This window comes from Hippopotamus amphibius, chromosome 3 (assembly GCF_030028045.1).
Source record: "Hippopotamus amphibius kiboko isolate mHipAmp2 chromosome 3, mHipAmp2.hap2, whole genome shotgun sequence".
Classification (NCBI taxonomy): domain Eukaryota; kingdom Metazoa; phylum Chordata; class Mammalia; order Artiodactyla; family Hippopotamidae; genus Hippopotamus; species Hippopotamus amphibius.
The window spans coordinates 6,680,929-6,704,838 of record NC_080188.1 but is presented as its reverse complement, the minus strand read 5'-3'; the positions used below and the strand labels follow the sequence as shown (position 1 = coordinate 6,704,838).

The following is a 23,910-nucleotide window of genomic DNA, read 5'->3' as shown; positions in this document are numbered from 1 at the left end:
GCCTGTAGGAAGACAAGCATTGGAAGGCTGTTGCGACAGCCCACATGAGATGTGTTGGTGGCGTGGGCCAGGGTGGTAGCTGGTAAGGTGTTAAGAAATAGTTGAATTCTGATGTATTTTGAGAGATTCATGGAATGCTGATGAATCAGATGCTGGGAGTGAGGAAATGAGAGTTCACGGACTCCAAGACTTTTGGCTTGAGTTGCTGGAAGGATGGAAATGCTGTGGGAATAATATTTTACTTTTTAAACATGGGCTTTTTGTCCCTGTTACCTAGGTTTTTGCCTGGGTGACTTTCAGTAAGGTGCTTTAACTGCCTGGATTTGAATCCCAGCTGTGCTATTAACTACATTTCTGACTTTGAGCACATCACTTTAATTTCATTGTGCCTTAATTTTCTCATCTGTAAAATAGCTATTATTGTGGCATCTGCCCCTATGGCTATTGCAAGGGTTAAATGAGTTAAGAATGTAAAGTGCTTAGAACAGCACCTGATGCATAGTAAGTTCTCAGTAAATTCTGGCTGTATTTATTATATGAACATGATCTGTTTTATTCACTGATGCTATGTCCAGAACCTGGAACAGTGTTTTCCCAAATATTTGTTCTCTGAATAAACGAGTAAATGAATGAACTGATAAAATGGCAGCTGTTTACTTCATAGGACATGCTCCTGTGTTTCCTTCCAGCCTTCTAGTGTTTTTCTTTCCTCCTCATTAGTAGCTCAGACTTTAGTGTGGAGAATGAGGTCTACACACCATTCCTGAGATTGGGTCCAGCCTATTTGTTTTCTTGCCACAGCGTTTGTTACCCTTTGAATGCTTTCTGTGTTTTAGTCATGAAGGGGTTCTAGCACAGTCTAGTGCACTGAGGTTCTAGCACAGTCTAGTGCACTGATTGCTCTCTTAGTACTCCTGCTCCTAATTTAGGTTCAGATTTCTCTCAGGAAACCTTGGGCAGTACTTAAAATGTTAATTAGAAGGCAACTCTGACTGTTCCACTTTATTTTTATGTGCTGCTACTTTGCATGGTTTTCAGTTATTTATTCAATTAGTCTCATATACTTCTCTCTGTTTTCCTGTGATAAGGTGAGATTTTCTCTGATCATAATTTATGAGGAAATTAGAAAGGAGAATGACAAGGGAAGGTTAAGGTTTAAACAATCATGCAGTAGCCGCTAAAGTGGTCTGTGCCTCTTTTCTGCTTTTGCTGCTTCTATGTCTTGCCTGGATCTGGTCTTTTAGATTAGGCTACCTATCTGCTCCTTCTATTCTCCCTGAGATATGGATGTGGATATGAAGTGGGAAGATGAAGGTCAAATATGGTTACAATGTTAATAGGAATGTAGATTGTTAATACAGATTGAAAATCTGTGGCTACAGATAAAGAAAAAAAAAACTATCTTAGTTGAAATTTAGATAGTATCTCAGTTTTTAAGAGGAGGAAATTGAAGCACATTAGGCAGAAGGTCATAGACTATGTTGCATGGGACTAGAACTGAGTTTTACATTTCTAGCAAATGTTCCGTTTTTCACCAGAATATGAAATTTTCACTTGAAGTTCATTTGCAGTGGAATTAGATCATCTAAGATTATAACATTAGAAAACATAAGTTATATAGAAGCATTGCCAAGAGTATACCAAACAAATTCCATTAGTTGATGTTAAAAATAAAGTTTTTCTCTTCTCCTTTATTATCCGAGTGGTGGTAGTAGCAGAGCTTGTTACTTAAAGCGGTCATGCAGGTAGTAGATTATCCAAGCATCAGAGAGAGGCACTTCATGTGTAACTCATTGATTGGCAGCATGGGTGGCTACAGTCCATTAGATTATGGTAGCCACTCGAACTCACAGAGGGTGTTTAAAATTACTTAATAGTTGTAAGACCCACTGTTGACATTTATTGTCAAATAGAAGATCACAGATGAAAGGCATGGGAGGAATTCACTCTCTCTTACCCAATTTTAAGGTGAAAAGTTCTGTTTAAGTGTACTTCCCGCCTGAACTGTTACTGAAACCCTGCCTTCCTCATAGGCTTGTTGTGAAGATTAAATGATTTATGTGTGAAACCAGCTTGTAACTATAAAGTGCTCTTCCATATATAAGGAGCAGCATTTAAAAAGTCAGTTTAATGCTTAAAAATATTTTACTGGCATCGATACAAAGAAAAAAAAACTTTGACCTGTTTTTTGTTTCTGTGCATTGTTTTAATGGTATTTATTAATAGCAGTTGCTGTCCCTTCTTTTAGAAACTAATGTGTAATACTACGTGTTATTCCATTCTAGGGGGCTCGAGTTGGTAGAATAGACGCTTTCGTTCAGAGCTTGGACAAAAATTTTATGGTTCCAGTAGGTGGCGCTATAATTGCTGGCTTTAATGATTCCTTCATTCAGGAAATCAGCAAGATGTATCCAGGTAAATAAATCAGATGCTCTTCAGAAAAAATAACTAACAAAAATCCATTTGTACATAGGCTACTGTAATAAATCTTAATTTACAAAGCTTGTTCCCCCTTCTGAATATAACTTATCATCCTTATTTCAGGAAGAGCTTCAGCTTCACCTTCTTTAGATGTCCTTATTACTTTATTATCACTTGGATCGAATGGCTACAAGAAGCTATTAAAAGAAAGAAAGGTAAGCCTTCCCTTTATGTGTAAAATAATACTCCTGACTAAAACAGTACTCCAAAGTATTGGTGTTTTGTCTGTTGGTTTATCACATTGGGATGTAGATACCCAGCATAGTCCTAGGGTATTTCCTTTGATCTGGACCCTCCCTAGGTGGTTTTTAGTTAATCATTGTCATTCTGTCTATTCAGATAGCCTGAGGAATCTTGGAAAAGTGGTTTTTGCTTTTGTGCTTGTTTTAAGAAACTCCTGCATCAGGGATTCTTATTAGTTTGGTAAAATTTAATTCATTTATCACTTATAGGTATAGGCTCTTAAAAGACAAATGGACACATTTTTTATTTTTAGTTTTGGAAGTGTGAAGACTTATTTAGGTGTGACATGTCAGTTGCAGGAGGAAAAACCGGGTCAGAAGTTGGCCAGCTTCTCATTCTAAAATAATAAATCCATCCCTTTGCCATTATTTGAATGCTGAACTCATTGATTATGTTGGTTATGAAAAGAGAAGTGACATTTGTGCTTGAATTGGACTTTGTCTCCAACACTAAAAACTAGCTCAATTTAGGGCAACTCCAAAATTGTAGACAGACAGTGCTGGTAGGGCAGGTCAGACTGAGATGTTTTATTCATCTCCCATCTGGGAGAGCTGCAGTTTTTGTGTCTGTATAACTTTAACACTTAGTAGCAATTGCAGTCTCTTAGATTTATAATAGTAATTTACATATTTTAAAATATTTTCATGTACATCATCTGATAGATCCTCTCAACAGCCTTATGAATATGTAACAGAAGTTTAAAAATTTCTGTGCCCTGTTTTACCCTAGTCCCCTTCTCCCCACTAATTCAACCCATAGGAGGGTAATTGTTTACTTTCTATTGTTAGGACATCTCTTAAGATTTATGTGATGTAGGAAAAGATGCTCAACTTCAGTCATTAGGGAAATGCAGATTAAAACTACAATGAGATGCCACTACACACCTAGGAGAAGGGCTAAAAACAAAAACAAACAAAAAAACCACTGACAGCACTGGCAAGGATCTCAGGGAAGTAGGACTCTCAGATGTTGCTGTTAGGAATGCAAAATGGTACAGCAACGTTGGAAAGCACTTTGGCAATTTCTTATAAACATTTACTTACCACATAAACTAGTTGTCTCACTCTTAGCTATTTACTTAAGAGAAATGAAAATTTGTATCTGTGCAAAAGCCTATGTGTGAATGTTTATGGTGGTTTTTATTCATAATTGCCAAAACCAGCAAACAACTGTCCCTCATCTGGGGTATAAACAAACTGTGGTACATACATACTCAGCAATAAAAGGGAACAAACTACTGATACATGCAACACCATAACAACTCTCAGATGCCTTATGCTAAGTGAAGTAAGCCAGACTCGAAAGGCTACATATTGTATGGTTTTATTTATATGCCATCCTGGAGAAGGCAAAAAAATATCAGGACAGGAAAAAGGTCAGTGGATGCTAGAGGCTTGGGTTGGGGGAGGGGCTATTAACGGTAGTGAAATGTTTTGTATCTTGATACTGGGAGTAATTTCATGACTGTATATGTTTGTCAAAATTCATACAAGTGGACACCTGAAATTTTACTATATGTAAATTATGCCTCAATAAACCTGAAAATAAATTTTACATGATTAGACTAAAACTCCAGTTTGATAAACTTCAAGAAGTAATCATCTTGTTCTAACCAAGAGAAAACCTCAGCAGAATCTTTCAAGGATCCTTCTTCATGTGGCAGATGAAGACTGTTTATAAATGAGGAAAACCGTCATCTCTTTACATGAGAGTTTAGTCATAACAGATGTCAGTGGTCCTAGCTCTCCTGTCACTAGTTGTTTCACTATGGAAAAGGTACTTGATGAACTCACAGATTTTATTTCCTTACTTGTGAAAGAAACATTGATATCTCAGACCACTTCTAGTTCTAAAAGATTATAGAATATTTCTTAAAATAAAACAGCTACTTTATGGGTCTTGGACATTATAATCATGAGGAATGGGCTATAATTTAGTAATCCAATGCAAGTCATATGGGTAATTTATAAATCAAGCTTTTTTTTTTTTTTTTTTTGGCACACGGGCTTAGTTGCTCCGCGGCATGTGGGATCTTCCTGGAGCTGGGATCGAACCCGTGACCTCTGCATTGGCAGGCAGGCTCTCAACCACTGCGCCACCTAGGAAGCCCTAAATCAAACTTTTTTAAGTTTGAAATTTTTAAGATGACAGTCTCTTCAATTTCATGGTACCTCGTCTTGACCCCCCGCCACCATCTGAACAATGATAAACCCATTTAAAGTAGCATGCTCTAAAGTATGGACCAGTGTATCTATGAAACTCAAAGTAGATAAAGTTGAGTGTAGGTTAAGTTTCATTGAGTAAATACTTAATTTACTGAATATCTATTGAGCATGTATTATGTGTTAGGCACATAATATTGATATACAATCAATAAAATAGGCAAACATGCCTGCTGTTGTGGAGCTTACATTTCATGTGAGGACACCAGCAGTAAACAAATAACATAAAAATAAATTATAAAGTTTGTTTAATACATAAATTATGAAGGTGAAAGTGCTATGGAAAAAAAGAATAGAGTAAAATAAGGGGGGGTTGGGGATGATGGAGGGGGAGGTGGTGAGAATTGATTTTTTAAGTGCAGTGGTTATTGCATGCCTTGTTGAGAACGTGATATTTGAGTTGATTTGAAGAAGTCTGAGGGTATACATGTATGATGGAGAAGAGTGTTTTAGGCAAAAAGCCAGCACCAGGAATTAGGGCAGAGTTGGTGTGTTTAAGAAGCAGTGAAGAGGTCAGTGTGGTTGGAGCAAAGTGAGTAAGGAGAGTTGTGAGAGCTGAGGTCAGGATGGTAATGGGGGTGGGGCCGATCATGTAGGGCTTTGTAGGCAGTATAAGATCTCTGCCTCATTCAGAGTGAAGTAGAGAGCCATCTGAGGGTTTTCAATAGAGGAGTAACACGATCTGATTTATATTTTGAAGGCTCACTCTGGTTGCCGTGTTGAGAATAAATTAGGGGGGCAAGAGTAGAAGCTGAGCTTTTGCAGTAATCAAGAAGTGATGTTGACTTGGATCTAGATGGTGTGAGTGGAGGTGATGAAAGTGGCTGGATTCTAGCTCTCTCTTGAAGATTGAGCCAACAGGGGTACCTAATGGATGTATTGTGAGTGAAAGCGAGACATCAAGAATAATTCTGAGATTTTTGACTTGAGCAGTTGGAAGATGGAGGAGCTATTAACTGAGATGGGGAAGCCCGTGGGTTGGAGCGGAAGGCCAGGAGTTCAATTTCAGACCAAGCTGAATTCAGGATGTCCAGTAACATCTAGACAGAGATGTAGGTATGGAGTGGGATATGAGTCTAGTGTTAAGAGAGAGAGCTGAGCTGGACATAAAAATTTAGGGGGTTAATTGGCTAAGAGATTAGCTGCAATTTTAAGAGGATGACTCAAGGCAGAAAAGAAGTACAAGGACTGAGCTCTGGGGCACTCCAGCATTAGGAAGTCTGGGAGGAGGAAAGGGACCAGCACAGGAGACTGAAAAGGAGGGAAAGCAAGAGTGTGGAGTCCTAGAAGCCAAGTGAAGGAAGTGTATCAGGGAGGGAAGCGTGATGGCCCAGTGCCACTGATAGGTCAGGTAGAGTGAGCACTAAGCTTTGACCACTAGGTAGAAAAGTTTCGTGTAAAATCATTCTTACCATAGTCTTTCAATTCAGGGCTTGTGTTACCTAGTAAATACCATATATGTGTAGATACATTTATGTATATATATGAGGTTAAATTAAGACCCCTAATACTGAGCGCTTACCATGTGGCAGGCTCTCCTTGAAGCACTTCGTCACGTATTCATTTAATCCTCACAGCAGCCCTGTGAGGTGTTACCCTCATTTTCACAGGAAACGTAGTGACAGAGAAGTAATATGTGTGAGGTAAGTTGTGGGACATGAATTTAAATCTAGGCAGTTGGGATTCTGATCTTCTATCTTAAAACTTCTAAACTGTCCTTTTTTTTTAATATAGGTAAGTAATCTAGCCTGGTAGCTATGTAGCTATCTTAAATAGCTGTAATTCTGAAGACCTAGGTCTACTAATATCCAGAGGAGGCAAAAACAGTAATACATTTAGCTGCTTTGGCCAAAACCTCATATTTTAGATATATGCTATTTGCTTGTGCAGAATCACTGTTGTTGGGGAACTCCCTCTCTGACTCCAGGTGGTCCTTGTGAGATTTTCAGTCGCAGTGTCCCTCCCTCCTCTTTCTTAGGGGTGAGCTGTGATCTGGCTAGCCTCGTTCACAGGTGGGCATGTGGAGATAGAGTCCTTCCAGCAGATTTGATAGATCCTTTAGAGATGTTGTGTCTGTTGCTTTGCAGATAGTAAAGTGTAAGGGTGTAATCTTATGACTCTGAGCTGCCATATGTCTGGCCATGCTGAGAAAGCCTTCTTTAGAGTAGAGAACATAAGAGGGAAAACAGAGCTGACAGTCATTTGAGTCTCTGGATCCAGCCTTACCTGCTTGTAGACCTGGCTGTTAGATGAACCAATAAATTACCTCTTTTGTTTTAAACTAGATTTCTAATGCTGATATTCCTTTTTTTTTTTATTGAAGTATAGTTAACTTACAGTGTATGTTAGTTTCTGACATATAGCATAGGGATTCAGCTATACATATACATATTCTTTTCCATTATGGTTTATTACAGGATATTGAATATAGTTCCCTGTGCTATACAGTAGGACCTTGTTGTTTAGCTACTCTATATATAATAGTTTGTCTAATGCTGATACTTTTGATTCCTCTTAATACCCTTCATAATGTTTCAAATGTTCATTTCTTCTTTTCCATTGCCCCGCCACGACTTCCTAACTAAAGCCCTTACCATATCACACCTGGATGGTTACAGTAACTTACTAACTCTTCTCCTGATCCCCAGTCTTGGTCTACTCTAATTTGTCACGTCGTAGAGCAGTGCCAGATTATATTCTAAAAATCAGGCGTTTCCCATTGGTCCAGTGGTTAAGATTCTACGCTTTTACTGCCAAGGGTGTGGGTTCAATCCCTGGTCAGGGAACTAAGATCCCACAAGCCATGCAGTGTGGCCAAAAAAAAAGAAAAAAGATTACATTTAAAAATGCACCTTCCTTCAAGTTATTCCACTTTGGGTATTGGTTGCCCGTAAGACAGAGTCCAAACTCATTAGCCTCCCATCATGATCCATCATGATCCTCTGTGGTCTGGTCCCACATTACCTGAGTAGCCTTGGCCCCTGCTCATTCATTCATTCAAGCAAAGAAATGTTTATGCATAGGCCCTAAGGTTAAATTCACAAACAAGACTGATGTAATCTTTACCCTTAAGGAAATTATAGTCAGGAGGAAATCTACATATTAAATAAATAATTACAAGTCTGATGAGAGTTATGAAAGAACAAGCAGAATATATGAGAGCATGTATCACCTGACCCAATTGGGGCACCTAGCCCAGCTCTGAGAGGGTCAAGGAAGGCCTCCCTGAGGAAGTGACATCTATTCTATGAAAATACAACTCTGGCCCCCATGGTTTAATCGTAGGCTAGAATCGGTGACTAGCATACCTGTAGAAGTCTTAAAGGGTACTTTAGACTGAGTCTAGAAGCAAAGTGTTGGAGATTCTGTGATTTAGACTGCTTTCCTTTAGGGTAAGTTCAGATTCAGTAGGTCTGGAGTGGGGCTTAGACACTGCTGACATTTAGGATTTGACTTTAAAATTTTCAGGTACTTTTAGATGATACCGAAGGTCCATGCACACGTACATTTTCCTTAGCATGAATGAAAATCCACCTGTCTTGAGACTGACCTGCGGGAATGTGTAGCTCAGCTAGTGAATGTATCCAGTAGGCAGCCCAGCTGTGCTTTTCATTGGGACTTTGTCCTTTATTATTAGTCACTGGGTAAATATTTTGTGGGGAAATTTCATGTTTTAGTGTTATGAATTGCATGAATCCATTTTAGGTATCAGGAGGTGACTTGCTTTGTAAGATCCAGAACTTTGTTCTTTTCCTTTATCTAGATAGTATAGAGTGGAATGAACAGGGACAGGACAAGAATAGGATTATAGCTGCAGGGTATTAGCATGTGTCTATAGGAGTCCTGCTAGCTAATGTTAGTTATTTCAACCTGAAAACTGTTTTAAGCTAAGGGAAAAGTGGGTGGGTGGGAAACTAATGTTTTTATGACTGTCTGCTATATGCTAGGAATTCTGCTAGGTTCCTTATATTATTTCATGTACTCCTCAGTGCAACTTTATGAGGTAGGTATTATCCCCATTTTACAGATGAAATTGAGGCTACAACAAGTTGAGTATACTTACCCAAGGATCACATATAAGTGCCAGAACTGCCATTGAAACCCAAGTCTGTGTGATGCTAAAGCCTCTGCACTTTCTGTCTTCCCACTCTTCCCACTGCTTCAAGTCACCCATCCACTGTTGTGGAAGTGTTTACCTGCTCTGTGCTAGGCATTTGAGCCATAAAAAGGATAATCTCTTGATCCCTATTCTTATTTAGTGGAGGTGTGTGAAACCTCAGAGGCTCTAATGTATTCATTGGTTTTATTTGAAATTCTTTGTATAGAATTTATTTAGAACAGAGACTGTCTATAGTAGCAATCTTCAGAGTATAAAAACACTCATTTGAGAGCTCTATCATTGTAAGAGAATAGAAGTTTGCTTTTTAACAGCTTCATTCAACAGGAAAGTCTTTTTGTTGAAAAATGTGGATGTCCTCCATAAACCATAATTGCATATATGTAGCATAAATATTGTTTTTTTATTGGATTTGTTGCAGAAGTAAAGGCCTCTTTTGTTTAAATGGACTTGCTTTTGAACTGTGAAAATTTAATCGTGATAGTTTATTGGTTCAGCTCTGGAGAAGCTGAGGCAAAGCTATTTTGCTCCAGCCAGAGCTATTTATATACCATCACCGAGAGTTCCTTTTTATATTATTGGTGTTACTGCGTACTAAAAAAGGAATGTTAAAAGAAAACTTAGGATTTTTTTTTTTTTATTCTGTGCCCTTATTCACCACAATGATATTTTTAGAGGTTATTTCATCTAGCTATATCTCTTCCAAAAAGGCTTTATCTTTTTCACGGTAGAGGCAGGCAAGAACTCAGCTTGAAGCCATTCCTTCTCAAGCCTTCTTTTTTGAAGGGTGAAGGGATCAAAGAGAGTAGAACTCTGTGTGTGAACTGAACCTCTTTGCCCTTAGCCCCTTCCTGATCAACATGTCTGCTTCATTGAGGGGAGAAGTGTCCAGGAAGTTTAACTGAAGAGGCCTTTAAGAAAAGGGGTGAAAATTGAAGAAACTATTTCTTTGAGTTGCTCTATGCAGAAGGAAGGATCAGTCTTAGACATTCATCCTTCAGGTTTGGTTCTGGAGAAGATCATTATAATTCTGCTTAGCTTTACTTTTAGAAGAGTGCTTTGCTGAACAGGGCAGGCAGATAACCATTCATTGTTGCAAATATCTGCTGAATTGGACAAGTGCAGAAGAGGAATGACAGCAGACTGGCTGCTCCAGTGGCTGAAATTTGTTAGCTAAAACTTGGAGAACATCAGCTGTACAACTTCAAAAGTATACTGTAATAAAGCTACGTTTGGGGGACTTCCCTGGTGGCGCAGTGGTTAAGAATCCGCCCAACAATGCAGGGGACAAGGGTTTGATCCCTCCTCCAGGAAGATCCCACATGCCACGGAGCAGCTAAGCCCATGTGCCGCAACTGTTGAGCCTGTGTGCCGCAACTACTGAAGCCCACGCACCTAGAGCCCATGCTCCACAAGAGGAGAAGCCACTGCAGTGAGGAGCCTGTGCACCACAATGAAGAGTAGCACCCACTCGGTGCAACTAGAGAAAGCTCATGTGCAACAGTAATGAAGTCCCAACGCAGTCAATTAATTAATTAATTTAAATAAATAAATAAAGCTGTTAGGAAACTTAGTAGATTTGCAGCCCCAAAAGTAGAGTAGTTGAATCTCAACAAGAGTGTCACATTTGAGGCCTGGATATGGGGCCTTAGCAGAAGAGTTTGAAAGCAGTGCTTTGGCCTGTGATGCAGGAGTATGCCTGGATGCTGTGCCTGGCCACAGTCACAGATAGCAGCATCCCTCATTTAGTACTGTTGTCTTCACTTAGGGATATCTATGTGTGTGGATACGTACCTACAGTCCGTTGTCCATCCATCCTTCCATGTTATCACTGAAATACCAGACTACTTGTTATGTTTCCTTTTTGACTTACTACCTACCTTATGAGGCATATTGTAATAATATGTGAAGTTCTCTTTTATCCTGTAACATGAAACAGTATGTTTCAGAAGACATGATTACATGAGACCTTTTTCTTTAAAATTTAGTGAATTATCACACACACATCTTTGGGTTATGGGAAGGGATAAGCTAGACGTTGGGCTTCACGACTGCAAATAAATTTGCAAAAGGCTGTACGAAAGAGAATGCTTAATATAATTCAACTTCTTTTCCATTAACATCTTGAATTATGGTGTAAAGTTTTGGATTTTTATTCTAGAAATGTAGCTGACATTAGCATTCAGGTATACAGTTCAGTTTATCTCTAGTGAGGAGTCTTTTAAAATTAAGTTAAATATAGCACAGAAGACATAGAAAATCAATAATATTTCATTTCTTTTAACTAAGATCTTTCTATATACATTTGCTTGGGGTGCTTATAAATTTCTCCCTTTACAGAAGTATTTTATAATAAATGTCAGTTATAGATCTGACTGCAGCAAAAAATAGTGCAGGTTCTGAAGTACCTTTGATATAACAGATAAAAAAACTGCTTAGCCCAGTATTAGTGGAGGAAATAGTGGTACAGTCTCTTAAACGATATTTTTTAAATGTAGTGATATTAATGGGAGAGCATTGAGGACCTTAATATGTGAAATGCTGTAGGATTCAGTACGTTGAACTTTAAGATATTGTAAACTGCTTTGCTTATCAGATTATCTATCATAGCCCTTTATATGGAATAGAAATACTAAAAATATTTGCAGATGGATATGAACTTGACTCACTAATATATTATTTTTTGTTTAATTACTCCCATACTAATGATAATTGATTTCATTACTTTAGTATTACGTTTATAGTCTGAAGATTTTTATCCTAATGTTAGCTACAATTCTAGTGGCATTAGCAAGTGATTGATAGAACTGGCTAGAACTAATTTGTTCAAGTATTAGAAATTAAACATTGGGAAAATTTGTTTTTTAATAGCCACGAATGCATTAGTAAATTTAAAAGCACCCTCTAGGGGTGTTACTAAGGAAACATTCCTCTTTGTTTTTTTTTTGGAAATGCTATGTACAAATTAAGGACAAATTAACTACTCATCAGGTTCCTTTTACACTACGAGTATGACCACATTGGTGATTATGGTGGTAGCCATACTAGATACAGTAATATTTTAAATGGGCCCTCGCAATTGAAATAAGTTTTTTGTTGTTACTGTTAGGAGGGAAAAAGTAAGGGTCTATAAAAGGCATTTCCTGGCTATCAGATTTGTTTCTGCTTATGAGAGGCTAATGAATTTGAGAGTAAGAGAGAATTAGACAGATGTAGATTAAGACTTTGGTGTATAATATAATGAAAAAGAATCAACAGTTAATATCTAAATTAAAATATGTGACTCCTTTTTTCTTTTTTAAACAACACTGAGCATTTATTTTATTTTATTATCTTATTTTATTTTAATTTAATTTTATTTTATTTTAATGCCTCGCCATGCGGCTTGTTCCCACAAGGGATTGAACTCGGGCCCTCGTCAGTGAAAGTGCCAGTTCCTAACCACTGGATCTCCAGGGAATTTCCAACACTAAACATTTAAATTATGACTTGGTAACTTTATAGTAGATGAAAATATGTAAATGAAACCCAGGAATTCTACTCTTCATTAACTCTGGTGGTACTGAAAGGTTATGAATTGTTTCAGTTGCAGGAAAAACTCTTGATTTTTAAATTTCATTTGATTTTCTTATTGTTTTACCTTCCGAAGTGAACATCAGAATATTAGTTTAAGAAAGAGGGGCCAGGAAGTCTTTATATGTCTAAGAAAAGATGCCTACTCTTTTTTTCTCTTTCTGCAAATGGTGATAACATATGCTTCCTTAAGTATTTCTGTACACTTTTTTTTTAATGACAAAAGAGAAAGACTTATTACATACAACAGTGTGTTTACTTATAGCTTCACTCGTTATGACAAATGTGGGCATTAACTTTTGAATATGAAAAGAATCAGTATATTTTAGTAGTCTAAGATTTCATCATTCTGGCATGCTGAGAATTGATTTTATAAAATACCCTAAAAATTTAAGAATGACTATTAAAGTTTTTTTAGGTCACAATATAAAATATACTGTGTTGACAAGGATAAAAATGTTTGTGGTCTTAAGGAGACTCATTAATAATTCATAAAACTGGTAGGAATTTTCCTCTTCTTTTAATCTTTACCTAACAAAAGATGGAGTTAGTCATCTACTATGTGCTTTAGACATGAGAAAGCTACTCTGGGTCCCAGTGTGGGATCAGACTATCCAATCCTCACCTTAGAGAAAACTGAAGCCACTTATGTGGCCTTTGAAGTTGAAGTATCATTTCCTCCTGTCTCCGCTTGGGTACTCTGTTGGCCCTTGGCTCTTTGGTGCATCATTAGAGTTTATATGTTTTGACTGTGGCTGGAGGAGGTCAGTGCAGATGGTTTTGTTCAGCTGCAGACTTATTGGGGCAGATTTTCATTTCAACACTTTTTAAAGTGCTTACTAGGAGAAGAAAATACAATTTTAGGTCAGACAATTGCCAACTTCATATTTATTTGTAGCTTCATTAAATACGTACATGTGCATGTGCACATGAGATTTTCTACTTGTAAAATACATATATTTTTACTTTTTACCACTAGATATACATTTTTTTGGAGTAGGATCAAGAGTACAATTTTTAGTTTTTAGTTGCTGTATTTTAATTGAATTAAGGAAATCGTTAATTTTAAGTTTATAATATTTAAAGGAAATACATTTTTAAACTGCCTCTTCCTAAGTCACTTACATGCTAAAAGTCTAGCACATTTTTTTTGGTGTTGGGAAAGCAGTGGTGAAGAAGATAGAAAGTCCCTGCTTTCAAGGAGTTTTTGCATTCTAGTAAGTAGTCATAAGCAACATCTGTTTAAGCAAATAAAAGAGAAACTTCAGACTGCGTTAAGTATAGTGAAGGAACCAAGGCAGGTAATGATATTGGAGGGAGATTGGGAGTTGGGGGTGGGTGAAGTTGGAGAACTACTTGAATAGGAAAGTAATAAAGAAAGATCTCCTTAGGTTGTGACAAAAGGGACCACTCATGGAATGACCTGGAAGAAGAGCGTTCCAAGTCCAGGGGAAGCAGGCATAAAGGTTCTGACATGTTCAGGGACTGGCTGGCATGTAGCAGGTGGAGGGAATGATAGTTGCTGAGTTGGGTATGGTGGCTGAGCTGGATCACATGGATGAAGAGTGTGGCTTTTTTTAATACTTACAGGAGGAATGTGTTGGGAGGGACATGATCTGATTTATGTTTTTGAAAGACCACTCTGACCTCTATCTGGAGAACAGATGGTAGGAGGGTGGGATGGTAGGCAGAGAAGTCATGTAGAATCTGTTGCTTTGGTCTAGGGGAGAGCTTGGTAGCTGCTTGGACTAGAGTGATAGCCCTGGAGGTTCTGAAAAGAGGGTGGATTTGTGATAGATGTGTAATGGCCCCTGAGCGGGAAATGTGCTGGTTCTTTACCTTAAGTCTTGTCGTTTCTGGTAATTCTGGCAGCTTGAAATCTTACTATATTGTGGCAAAGGAAAGAATTGCTCCTGGGGCATATGGATGAGTTAATTTACAGCATAGACTGTACACCAGTCAGATTTGTTTTATTAAATCTGGCAAGCTGGAGTATTTATTTGATTTTCTTCAAATGTAACATTTTGTTGTTGCAGGAAATGTTTTCATATTTGTCCAACCAACTAAAGAAGCTGTCAGAAGCCTACAATGAAAGACTGTTGCATACACCTCACAATCCCATATCTTTAGGTAATTTTTTTTCTTAAAAAAAAAATTAGTACTTCTGAACCATTCCCAGTGGGAAGCTGGTATTTCTAGAAAGAGTATGAATTCTTTCTGGTTATAGTGATATTTCTAATTTCATTACAATACTAATTTGTAAATTTTAAAAGTTTAGCCTTTATAAATGCTTTAATGTATTTCTAAGATAAAACCTATATGCTAAAAGAATTCAAGGCTATATTAAGTGTTATAAAGAATATATGGAAAATAATACTTTTAACTCTTCTCACCAAAATAGTTTGGTCACTAATAAGGACTATATAAATATTTAAAAATTTCTGTTAACAAAACACCATAACATTAAAGATATTCTTATAATTTTCAATGCTGTTATTATTTATTTTCTTGAGTCTGTTAGAGAAATCTGTGTTTATGATAATTTCATTTTATCATGTAGTATAAGAGCTACTAAACAGGATAATATGAATATTGACTTTTATGCATTTAACTAACTTTTAAGCTTCATAATTACCCCTTTTAATTTGTGAATATGTATGGTATAATATGGTTCATATTTCATGTATATCTGAGGAAAGTAAGGAAATAATTGGTAATTGAAGTTTTTTTCAGGAATAGGTTTCTTTGGAAAACCATTTGGCCACTGATAGATAATAAAATCACCCCAGTCAGCCCTTTGTTGGTTTATAATCTATGCAGATGTTATAGAAGGTGACATGGCATGATTTGAATCCCAGTTCTGCCATATGCTAGCCTCTGACTTCCTTTTCCCTGTCTATAAGTAGAGATAATGATCCCTCACATACAAAGTTGTTAAGAATGGTTGAGATTATATTTGTAAAGTATCTAGTATGTTGTCATATTATTCATGTCATTATTCCATTTATTTAATTGGAAAATTCACCCTTTGGAAGGGTGATATGAAAATTCTGTTCTTATTCTGTGTTAGTTTATGTTAATGTATTTTTGTCTGGTATGCAAACAAATCCTTACTGTAATTTATTAAATGCGTTAAAGTGAAATGGTGCCCTGTGACAACGAATAAGAAGTGGTATCTCCGTGAATTAAGCCAGTCACAAAAAGACAAATGCTGTATGATTCCATCTGTGTGAGGTACTTAGAGTACTCAAAATCATAGAAAGTGTAATGCTGGTTGCCAGGGGCAGGGGAGAATGGGGAATTATTGCTTAATAGGTATAGAGTGTCAGTTTTACAAGATAAAAAAGTTATAGGGATGGATGGTGGTGACGGTTGTATAACAACCTTGAATGTATTTAATACCACTGAACTGTACACTTAAAAAATGGGTAAGATGATAAATTTTATGTTATTATGTTTATTAACACAATAAAAAAGGTAATGTCTCTGTGATTGTTTCTTGAGTGGTTTTGTGCCGTGAACCAAGGCTCACTGGAATGCTTTTTTCTTTTTCAGCTATGACACTTAAAACACTAGATAAACACTGTGACAAAGCTGTCACTCAGCTTGGCTCCATGCTTTTTACCAGACAGGTTTCTGGAGCCAGGTAAGTATGTTTAAAAGAGCAGTGGATTTATTTCACTTTTCAAAATTAACTCTAATAAAGGGCCTTTAACAAATATTTGCTGAACTGCACCTGAGAATTCATCTTGGAGGAAAAGAATGATGAGGTGGAGAATCTGTAAGGCTGTTATATGCCCACCTGTGGCGTGTGAAGTAGTCACAGGAAAGATACGAATCTTGTTTGTTTTAATCGACATACAAAAACAAAGTTCATTAACCCTCTGTACAAATTTTTGTCTTTATTTTTCTTTGTTAGATAATCTTCAGTGGTGTCACATTATGATGTTAGAAATAAGTTATCTTCATTACTAAGTTTAAGGGAAAATATTTTTAAGGAAAAGTCCATTTCTTAAACTGAAAAAACTATGCAGTTCTTGTCTAAGTACTCCTTTGAAAAATGTACTTTTTGCTTTTATATGTACATAGCTTAAGGTGAATTTCATTTTTCATTTTATGTTTGATGAGGTCAGAGAAAAATGACTTGAAAAGTATCTTGCTCTAAGTACTCTTCACATGCTTCCACTAAAGAATTCCTCTCTGACTACCAGAGGTTAGAGTTTCACATCAAAGAACAGCTTTTTAAAAGGAGGAAAATGCTAGATTAATTCACCTTTTACCTTGATGAGCTATATGTGTACGCAGCATAGTTTTGACACTTCTAAAATGGTTTTCTTGGCCTTGCTTTTTAGTGTTGCCACTATTTGTCTTTATGTTTGAGTTGATATTGAGTTCTTTAAAAAAAAAAAGTGCTGTTAGAAATCTGCTTATATCAAGTATGCCAGTGAAGTCAAGCTTTAAAAATGCACTTAGCATTGCTGAATATTACTGATTGCTGACCATGAACCCACTGTAAGCGGTTATGTAATTTCTTCCGGATCCTGGCTTTAAAACCCTCCATTGCATAATGTGATCGGATAGGTGTAATTTTAGTCTATTGATTACTTGAGCGATACATGGCAGTTAATCAAAGTAGTTTTATTTACAAACTTAAATATTCCAATGAAGTGTGTATATGTGAAGTCAGATTCTTTGATACAAAAACAGAAATAATTGTCGTTTTACCTTTTTGAAGATGTAAAGGTGTTTTTGATTCTTAGAGCTTGTAGCACTTTAATAGAAGATAAGTAAATGGTAAGCGTCAGGTAGGACTTTCCTATGTGAAATGCATCATATTATGTAATTTTATTTTAAGGCTGCAGTCTATTTTCATAGGCTACGATTTATGGCTGTTTTTAAACTTCTTAATAGGTAGGTGTAAGGCTTAGTAACACAGCTTTCTTTTGTTTATGGGTGATACTCTGTTAACATCACCAGACGTATTAAATTGGTAAATCTTCTCCCTTTCAGGGTTGTACCTCTTGGGTCTGTGCAGACTGTGAGTGGCTACACTTTCAGAGGCTTTATGTCACACACAAATAATTACCCTTGTGCTTACCTCAATGCCGCATCAGCCATTGGACTGAAGACACAGGATGTGGACTTGTTCATAAAGAGACTTGACAAGTGTTTAAAGACAGTAAGAAAAGAACAAAATAAAGAGAGTGATGTATCTGGAGTTGACAATTATGACAAAACTGAAGATGTGGATACAGAAGAAATGGCTTTAAAACTAGATAATGTACTTCTTGACACATGTCAGGATTCTTCTTGATGACATGTTGAAGGGTTTCTTTTTGATAATTTGAGAGAAGGGAGGCTACAATATATGCTAGCAGGTTAAGGACAAGACTTGAGATTTTTGAATTGAGAATTTCACGGAGAATATTTGGCAAGGAATAGAATATGGCCGGAGCTCGCCATTGACGAGTGTTCCATTTGTTGTTCTTAGACTGCCTCAATCATTATCATCCTCAACAGGTTATAATGTACAATTAGCATTTTTCTAATTGTTAAATACTTGCTAAATAAATAAGCATTATGATTCAGATAATTCTTACTAATATAATGATAGTAAAATTACATATTACTCTAATACTCTGAAATGTGTAGACTGCTTCCTTCTGACCATTCTCTATCATTCACAAATTACTTATGTTTCTGACTACAGATTTTAGAAAGCTCTCTAGGTGCTACTAATTACTAGCTGTTTGTTGATGTGTGTAAATCACAGTATGCCTGTAAAATGGACATTTCCCAGGAAAGCAGGCTCAAGATCAAGGTGTAAGCTTTAATTTTCACTGAATAGAAATGGATGATTTGCTTCTTATATCTAAGCAGCAACTGGAGATCTTTTTTTTTTTTTTTTTGGCAACGTTGCACGGCTTGTGGGATCTTAGTTCCTCCAACAGGGATCAAACCCTCACCCTCGGCAGTAAAAGCGTGGAGTCCTAACCACTGGACCGCCAGGGAATTCTCTGGGGATCTTTTTTGATTGTCAAATCTAGTAGGATGCTATTGATATCTAGTGAGAGAAGGCCAGGGATGCTGTTCGACATCCTACAGTGGACAAGACAACTTCCCAAAACAAAGGTTTATCAAGCCCAAAATCTCAGTAGTGCTGAGGCTGATAAATACTGCTCTAAAGTAAAAGAACTCCTCAAGGAAAGAGAACTTTTCCATAGCAACTTTAATTATTCAGTAGTACTTCAAAGAAGGTAGCTCTATAAGTGTTACCCACTATATAGCATATAGATTCTTAAGTGATAGCTGAGGTTGCCAGTTCTGAACATGTCATTATAAATTGTTAATATGGCACGTGTGCATTTTTCCATTTGGGAAAGTGAAAACTTTATTCCAGTGTTTTTGCTGCAAGGAGTCTTTTGGATAGTGGTTAGTTTGTTCAGGTGTTTTGCACAGCCGTCATCAAGAGCGGTTAACGTGGTGATTCTGAACATGTTTTTGCTGGGGCAGTGAAAATGATGGAGTATGAGAAACAGGTGCATTCCCTTCTCATTGCCCATATGCTTACTTTCTGAGTCTGAAATTCCAGGCTTACTGGCTATAACTATTATTTTTGTTGTTAATTTTAAGAAATAGACTCTTGTTTCGTAGCCTGAGAAGTTAACTGAAGCTTCTGAATGCACCAAAATGTCAAAGCTGTATTTCTCAAGACAAAGACTTGCTCTGTGGAGCATTTATTCTTAAGAGATGCTCATGGGTATAAAAGGTTCCGTGGACAAATAAGTTGGGGACTTTGCAAACCTGCCTATTGGCATATTAAAGTCTTCTAAGAATTCCTTCTATTCCAGTTTGAATGTATCCTTGTCTAAAGATGGAACCAGTTTTTTTTAATTAAATACTTTCTGACATCCCATTGAACGTGCTTTTGAAAACACTACAGTAGAGAATGCCACCTTGCTTTCCGGATTGTGTTTTTCTCTATTAATTTGGCATTATAAACTGTTAAACATGAGCTCAGACAACTGCCAATCCCACAGCTAAGTTAGACTATTTTGGACACTGGCTTGACAATCTTGAAAGTCGACTGTGTTGAGATAAAGTATGTAATTACAAATATTGTGAAGGTTACTTTAAAATTATTGTATCTTTGGGGTTCAGATATTTGAAGCATCTGGGTTCTTTAAATAGCTATAATAACTTCTTTCAAAGGAGTAAATCCTGGATTAAAAAGTTGTGTAATCTTTTTCATGTGAATTTGAGACTGAATTATAGAACCAGAAAAGCTGAAGAGTTGCTATAGACCCTCTCGAGTCTGTGAAAGGGAGTGAAGTGATGTTGCAGATGTAGATGCTGGCAGTGCAGTGTACCGTCCACATAAGCCAAGGTTGTTTTATAGAACGAGTGATGTATATTGTGTGATCATCATTTAGTTTAAGAAACGCCAGTGCCAAGAGACCAGCAAATGTTTTCTCATCTGCAGTGTATCAGCAGTTCTTGGGCTTCAGCTGCTGAATAGATAATAATTCTAATTGAAGATAAATTACATGAACCCACATGTGAATGATAGATATGTTATAACATTTCATTCCTGGTGCATAAAAATCAGCTGCAGTTTTTATTATTAGCCCTTTGTTTTCAGAGGTTTTGGAATTCCAGCTCTATGCCTGCTGGTTGCAGTGTGACTTTGAGGTCGTAGAAGTCACAAGAATTTTTGAAGGGATGTTGTAGGTTCTGTGTATTTAGGCTTTCCTTTGCCCCCATGCCAGTGTCCTTTGACTTCCTGTCTCTCATTTCCCCATGTAAGTATAAAAAAGCATTTACATACAGTTATTTGTTTTAACCTGCTGGTAATGATTGGTAGGCCTCATAATTGGCCTCAGTTATCCTCGCACTGGGGCAGAGGGGCAACGGGTGGTACCTTTTCCAGTCAGTGACTAAGGTGACCTCTCGTCTTCTGTCTTTATGATCCAGCTGCCCTTATTAAGACTATCAGGTAGAATTTTGGAGTTTTGTTTTTAAAGTCACTCGGGCTATGGTAGTCTGCCCAGAAAAGAAAATTGAATAACACGAAATATTCTTTAGGTCACTACACCAAACGTGTTAACTTATTATACACATAGCAGGGAAAGGTATTTTAATTCCAATTCTCAATTTGGCTCTTAAGTTTTCTGCTGACAGATTCTCTCTCTATCAGGGAGTGATATATGATATTAGCCTTAGGAACTCTGTGTTCAACTATAAGTCTTTTTATTTAGCTTTTTGCATTAGTTGACAAGTTGACTGAATATTAACTATTGAATACAGTTATGTTCAGCCAATAGGCACTTGATATACAGAGTAATAACTTTAAATATAAATTGAGTGTTTTCTAATATTTTGCCCTAGCACATACCTCTATTGTGGTTCTGTTTCTTTAACCACTATAATTACTGTAATTGAGGTCTAAACTACAGGATGTGCTTTTATTTTTAGGCTATATGACTATGATACATTTTAGTAAAATTAAAATTAAACAGATAATTTTTTTAACCAGTGATGTTACTTTAATATTGAATTAGTAGGTCATCATGAGTTAAACTCTTGTGTTCTTTCATAGCGGAAAATAGCCAACAGTTGACAACAATGACAGACCCTGATGAGTCTCATTGATAATACACTCAGAGAAATTTTTTTGAATACATACGCATTTGGTGCATATAAAAGTTGGGTTTTCTTTTCCCACTGTCTAAGATGTACTAATTTCTGCCAAGCCCTTAAGTGGTTTTGTTATGTTTTGCATTCATGAGGCCGACCTTATTTTGTAACTGAGTTTGTGTACAGAGAAGTTTGATCATTTCAGAAGTTTGATGTCCACTGAATAATTTGATAAAAACAATTGAATATGCTGTTAACATATAACATAAAAAAGTCCAGTGAACAGTTTTTTTCCTTGTCTGTCAAATTGTGTTAACCATTTGTGTCTTAATGGCTACTCAGTGTGCAGATCTGAGACTTGTCCACTGCTTCCTTTTGTGCCTTCCTTTTTACTTTCATGCTCTTTTTCGATAATCATGGTATATACACATATAAGATGATGAGTTCAAGGCTAATGAATATGTCTTTATAGTTTCCCACCGAATAGTCTACAGTTCAATCTAAGACCTTAAGCAAAATCTGGAAATGTTTATATGGTCTTGTTTTTATCAAGTGGTATCAACTTGAACTTTTAGAGAAATGAGAAGAAAGGCTATGTTCTTCATATTTATACATATAAATGTATAATTGTGGAGGATTGTAGCTATTAGAATTGAAGCCAATGTCAGCTTGCTAATCTATATGTTATTCTAGAAGAAGATGTTTCCAAAAATATTTTTGGTATAAGCTCTTTATAAATAAAACTAAATTGTATAATTTATTACATGAAATAAATTTTTAATAAATCATTAACAGTGCGTTATATTATTTTACCTAATCACTGCTCCAGATAAAATTTGGAAGTACAGATAACTAACATTAAATTACTTGTCCTTTTTTTGATTCAGTCATCAGTATTGACTTGCCCAGAAATCAATAAGAAAAGTCATACTTTATAATGAGAATCATGAGTCATGGGGGTGGAGGCTAGATTATTAAAAAAAAAAAAAAAAAATCCAGCAACCATTTTGCAAAGGATCTGTTGACTTGGAAGTTGGAGGCTTAGAAGTATTTAATCTTTTCAAAAAGAAACACCTTAATTAAAAATAAAATAGTGTCAGTTCCTTTAGCAGATTTCATTTTTAAATTATACTGTTTGAATTTTACGTGTAGTTCTCATTTGATTTGGAATGAGATCTCTGCACTGGTACTTACTAACCATGTGAGTTCATATATTTAACCTCTCTGAGTCTCAGTCTCATCATATGTGAAATGGGTACAGTCCTATAGGATTGAGGGTTAAATGAGATAAGATGTAAAGTGATTAATTCAGTACCTAAAACAGCATTTGCCATTAATAACTGATGTGGTGGTCTGCATAAAGCTGTAATGTGCCAATTTGTACTAGATTTAAATTAAATTTTCAAAAATTAAAATTTCTTCATTAGTTTATTAGTAGAGTGTTTTTTGAGAGGGAGTCATCAATGAATTTTGTTTATCTCCAGTGAAAAAAAGTATGTAGTTGATTTTAGATGACTATCTTCTTTTTTTTCTTTTTCCAGAAAATTTTTGTTTTGATTTCTGTGTTTCTTTTTATTTTGTTTACATCTGATAATTCTTTCAAGAAATATATTTAAAGTGCATTAACTATTTTATGTACCTTTCAGATCACAGTCCAGAAATGTAGAGAGAAAGTTCATTCACTCTGACTTCTACATCAATTGTATTATCTGACTAAAGTTTTTGGTATAGTCAGCAGACCTACAAGCATAGCAGTTTATTATATTTAGCCCTATTCTTAAATAACTTTATAGTATAATGACTGATCATGGTTTACATCTTTAGCAGACCTCTTTCCTGAACTCCACTCCTTGGAATTCTCCTCTTTTCCTCTCTTTCTCACATGCTACATCTAATCCATCAAGGAATCGTGTTGGTCTACCTTAACAAGTTATCTGGGATCAAACCACTTCTCACCTCCTCAGCTGCTACCAACCAAGTCTCAGCCACCAGTGTTTCTTGTTTCAGTAATGCCCCCCTTCCCCCGCTCCCCTCCCCCCCCCCAAAAAAAAAGTCTCCCTACGTTCTCCTCATGCCCCATTACAGGCTATTCTCAATACAACAGCCAGGGTGATCCTTTTAAGACATGTATCGTGGTCTCTTATCTGTTCCAACTCTTGTAGTGACTCCTCATACCACTGAGTGTAAACCAGAGTCCTTGCTGTGTCCCCAAAGGCCCTACAGCATCTGGCCATCCTACTCCCACCCCCTTTATCTCTTCTTCCTACTCTCCACCCTTGCCCCCTCCAGCCAAACTGGCCATCTTGCTGTTCCTCAAACACTAGCCATACTGCCTCGGAGCCTTGGTTCTAGCGCGTCCCTCTGCCTGGGAACATCTCAACCCAGATGCTTGGCTAACTCACCTCCTTCATGTTTTTTAATCCAAGTTTCCCTTTCCAATGAGGTCTACCCACACTACCCTTTTTCGTACTGGTAGTTATCTCCCCCACTTTAACATTACTTAAAAATTTTCTTAAAATTGAAAGTGGAGCCTCAAATTTACTGTGCCTAAGAATCACATGGGGTTCTTGTTAAAATGCAGATTTGAATTCAGTAGATCTTGGGTGAGGCTGGCATTTATAGCCAACGCACAGGTGT

At 36.7% G+C, this 23,910-nt stretch overlaps 1 protein-coding gene across 2 annotated transcripts in view; it reads left to right on the top strand.

Annotated features, from left to right (window-relative positions):
• SEPSECS (Sep (O-phosphoserine) tRNA:Sec (selenocysteine) tRNA synthase) overlaps positions 1-18,019 on the top strand; it is a 39,187-nt gene extending 21,168 nt beyond the window's left edge. For both annotated transcript variants that reach the window (XM_057725758.1, XM_057725760.1), the window contains exons 7-11: positions 2,286-2,415; positions 2,545-2,636; positions 14,673-14,766; positions 16,192-16,282; positions 17,647-18,019. In XM_057725758.1, coding sequence (XP_057581741.1) covers positions 2,286-2,415; positions 2,545-2,636; positions 14,673-14,766; positions 16,192-16,282; positions 17,647-17,950 — 711 coding nt within the window. In that variant the 3' untranslated portion in view covers positions 17,951-18,019. The remainder of the gene's footprint in view (positions 1-2,285; positions 2,416-2,544; positions 2,637-14,672; positions 14,767-16,191; positions 16,283-17,646) is intronic.
• Positions 18,020-23,910: the final 5,891 nt, after the last annotated feature.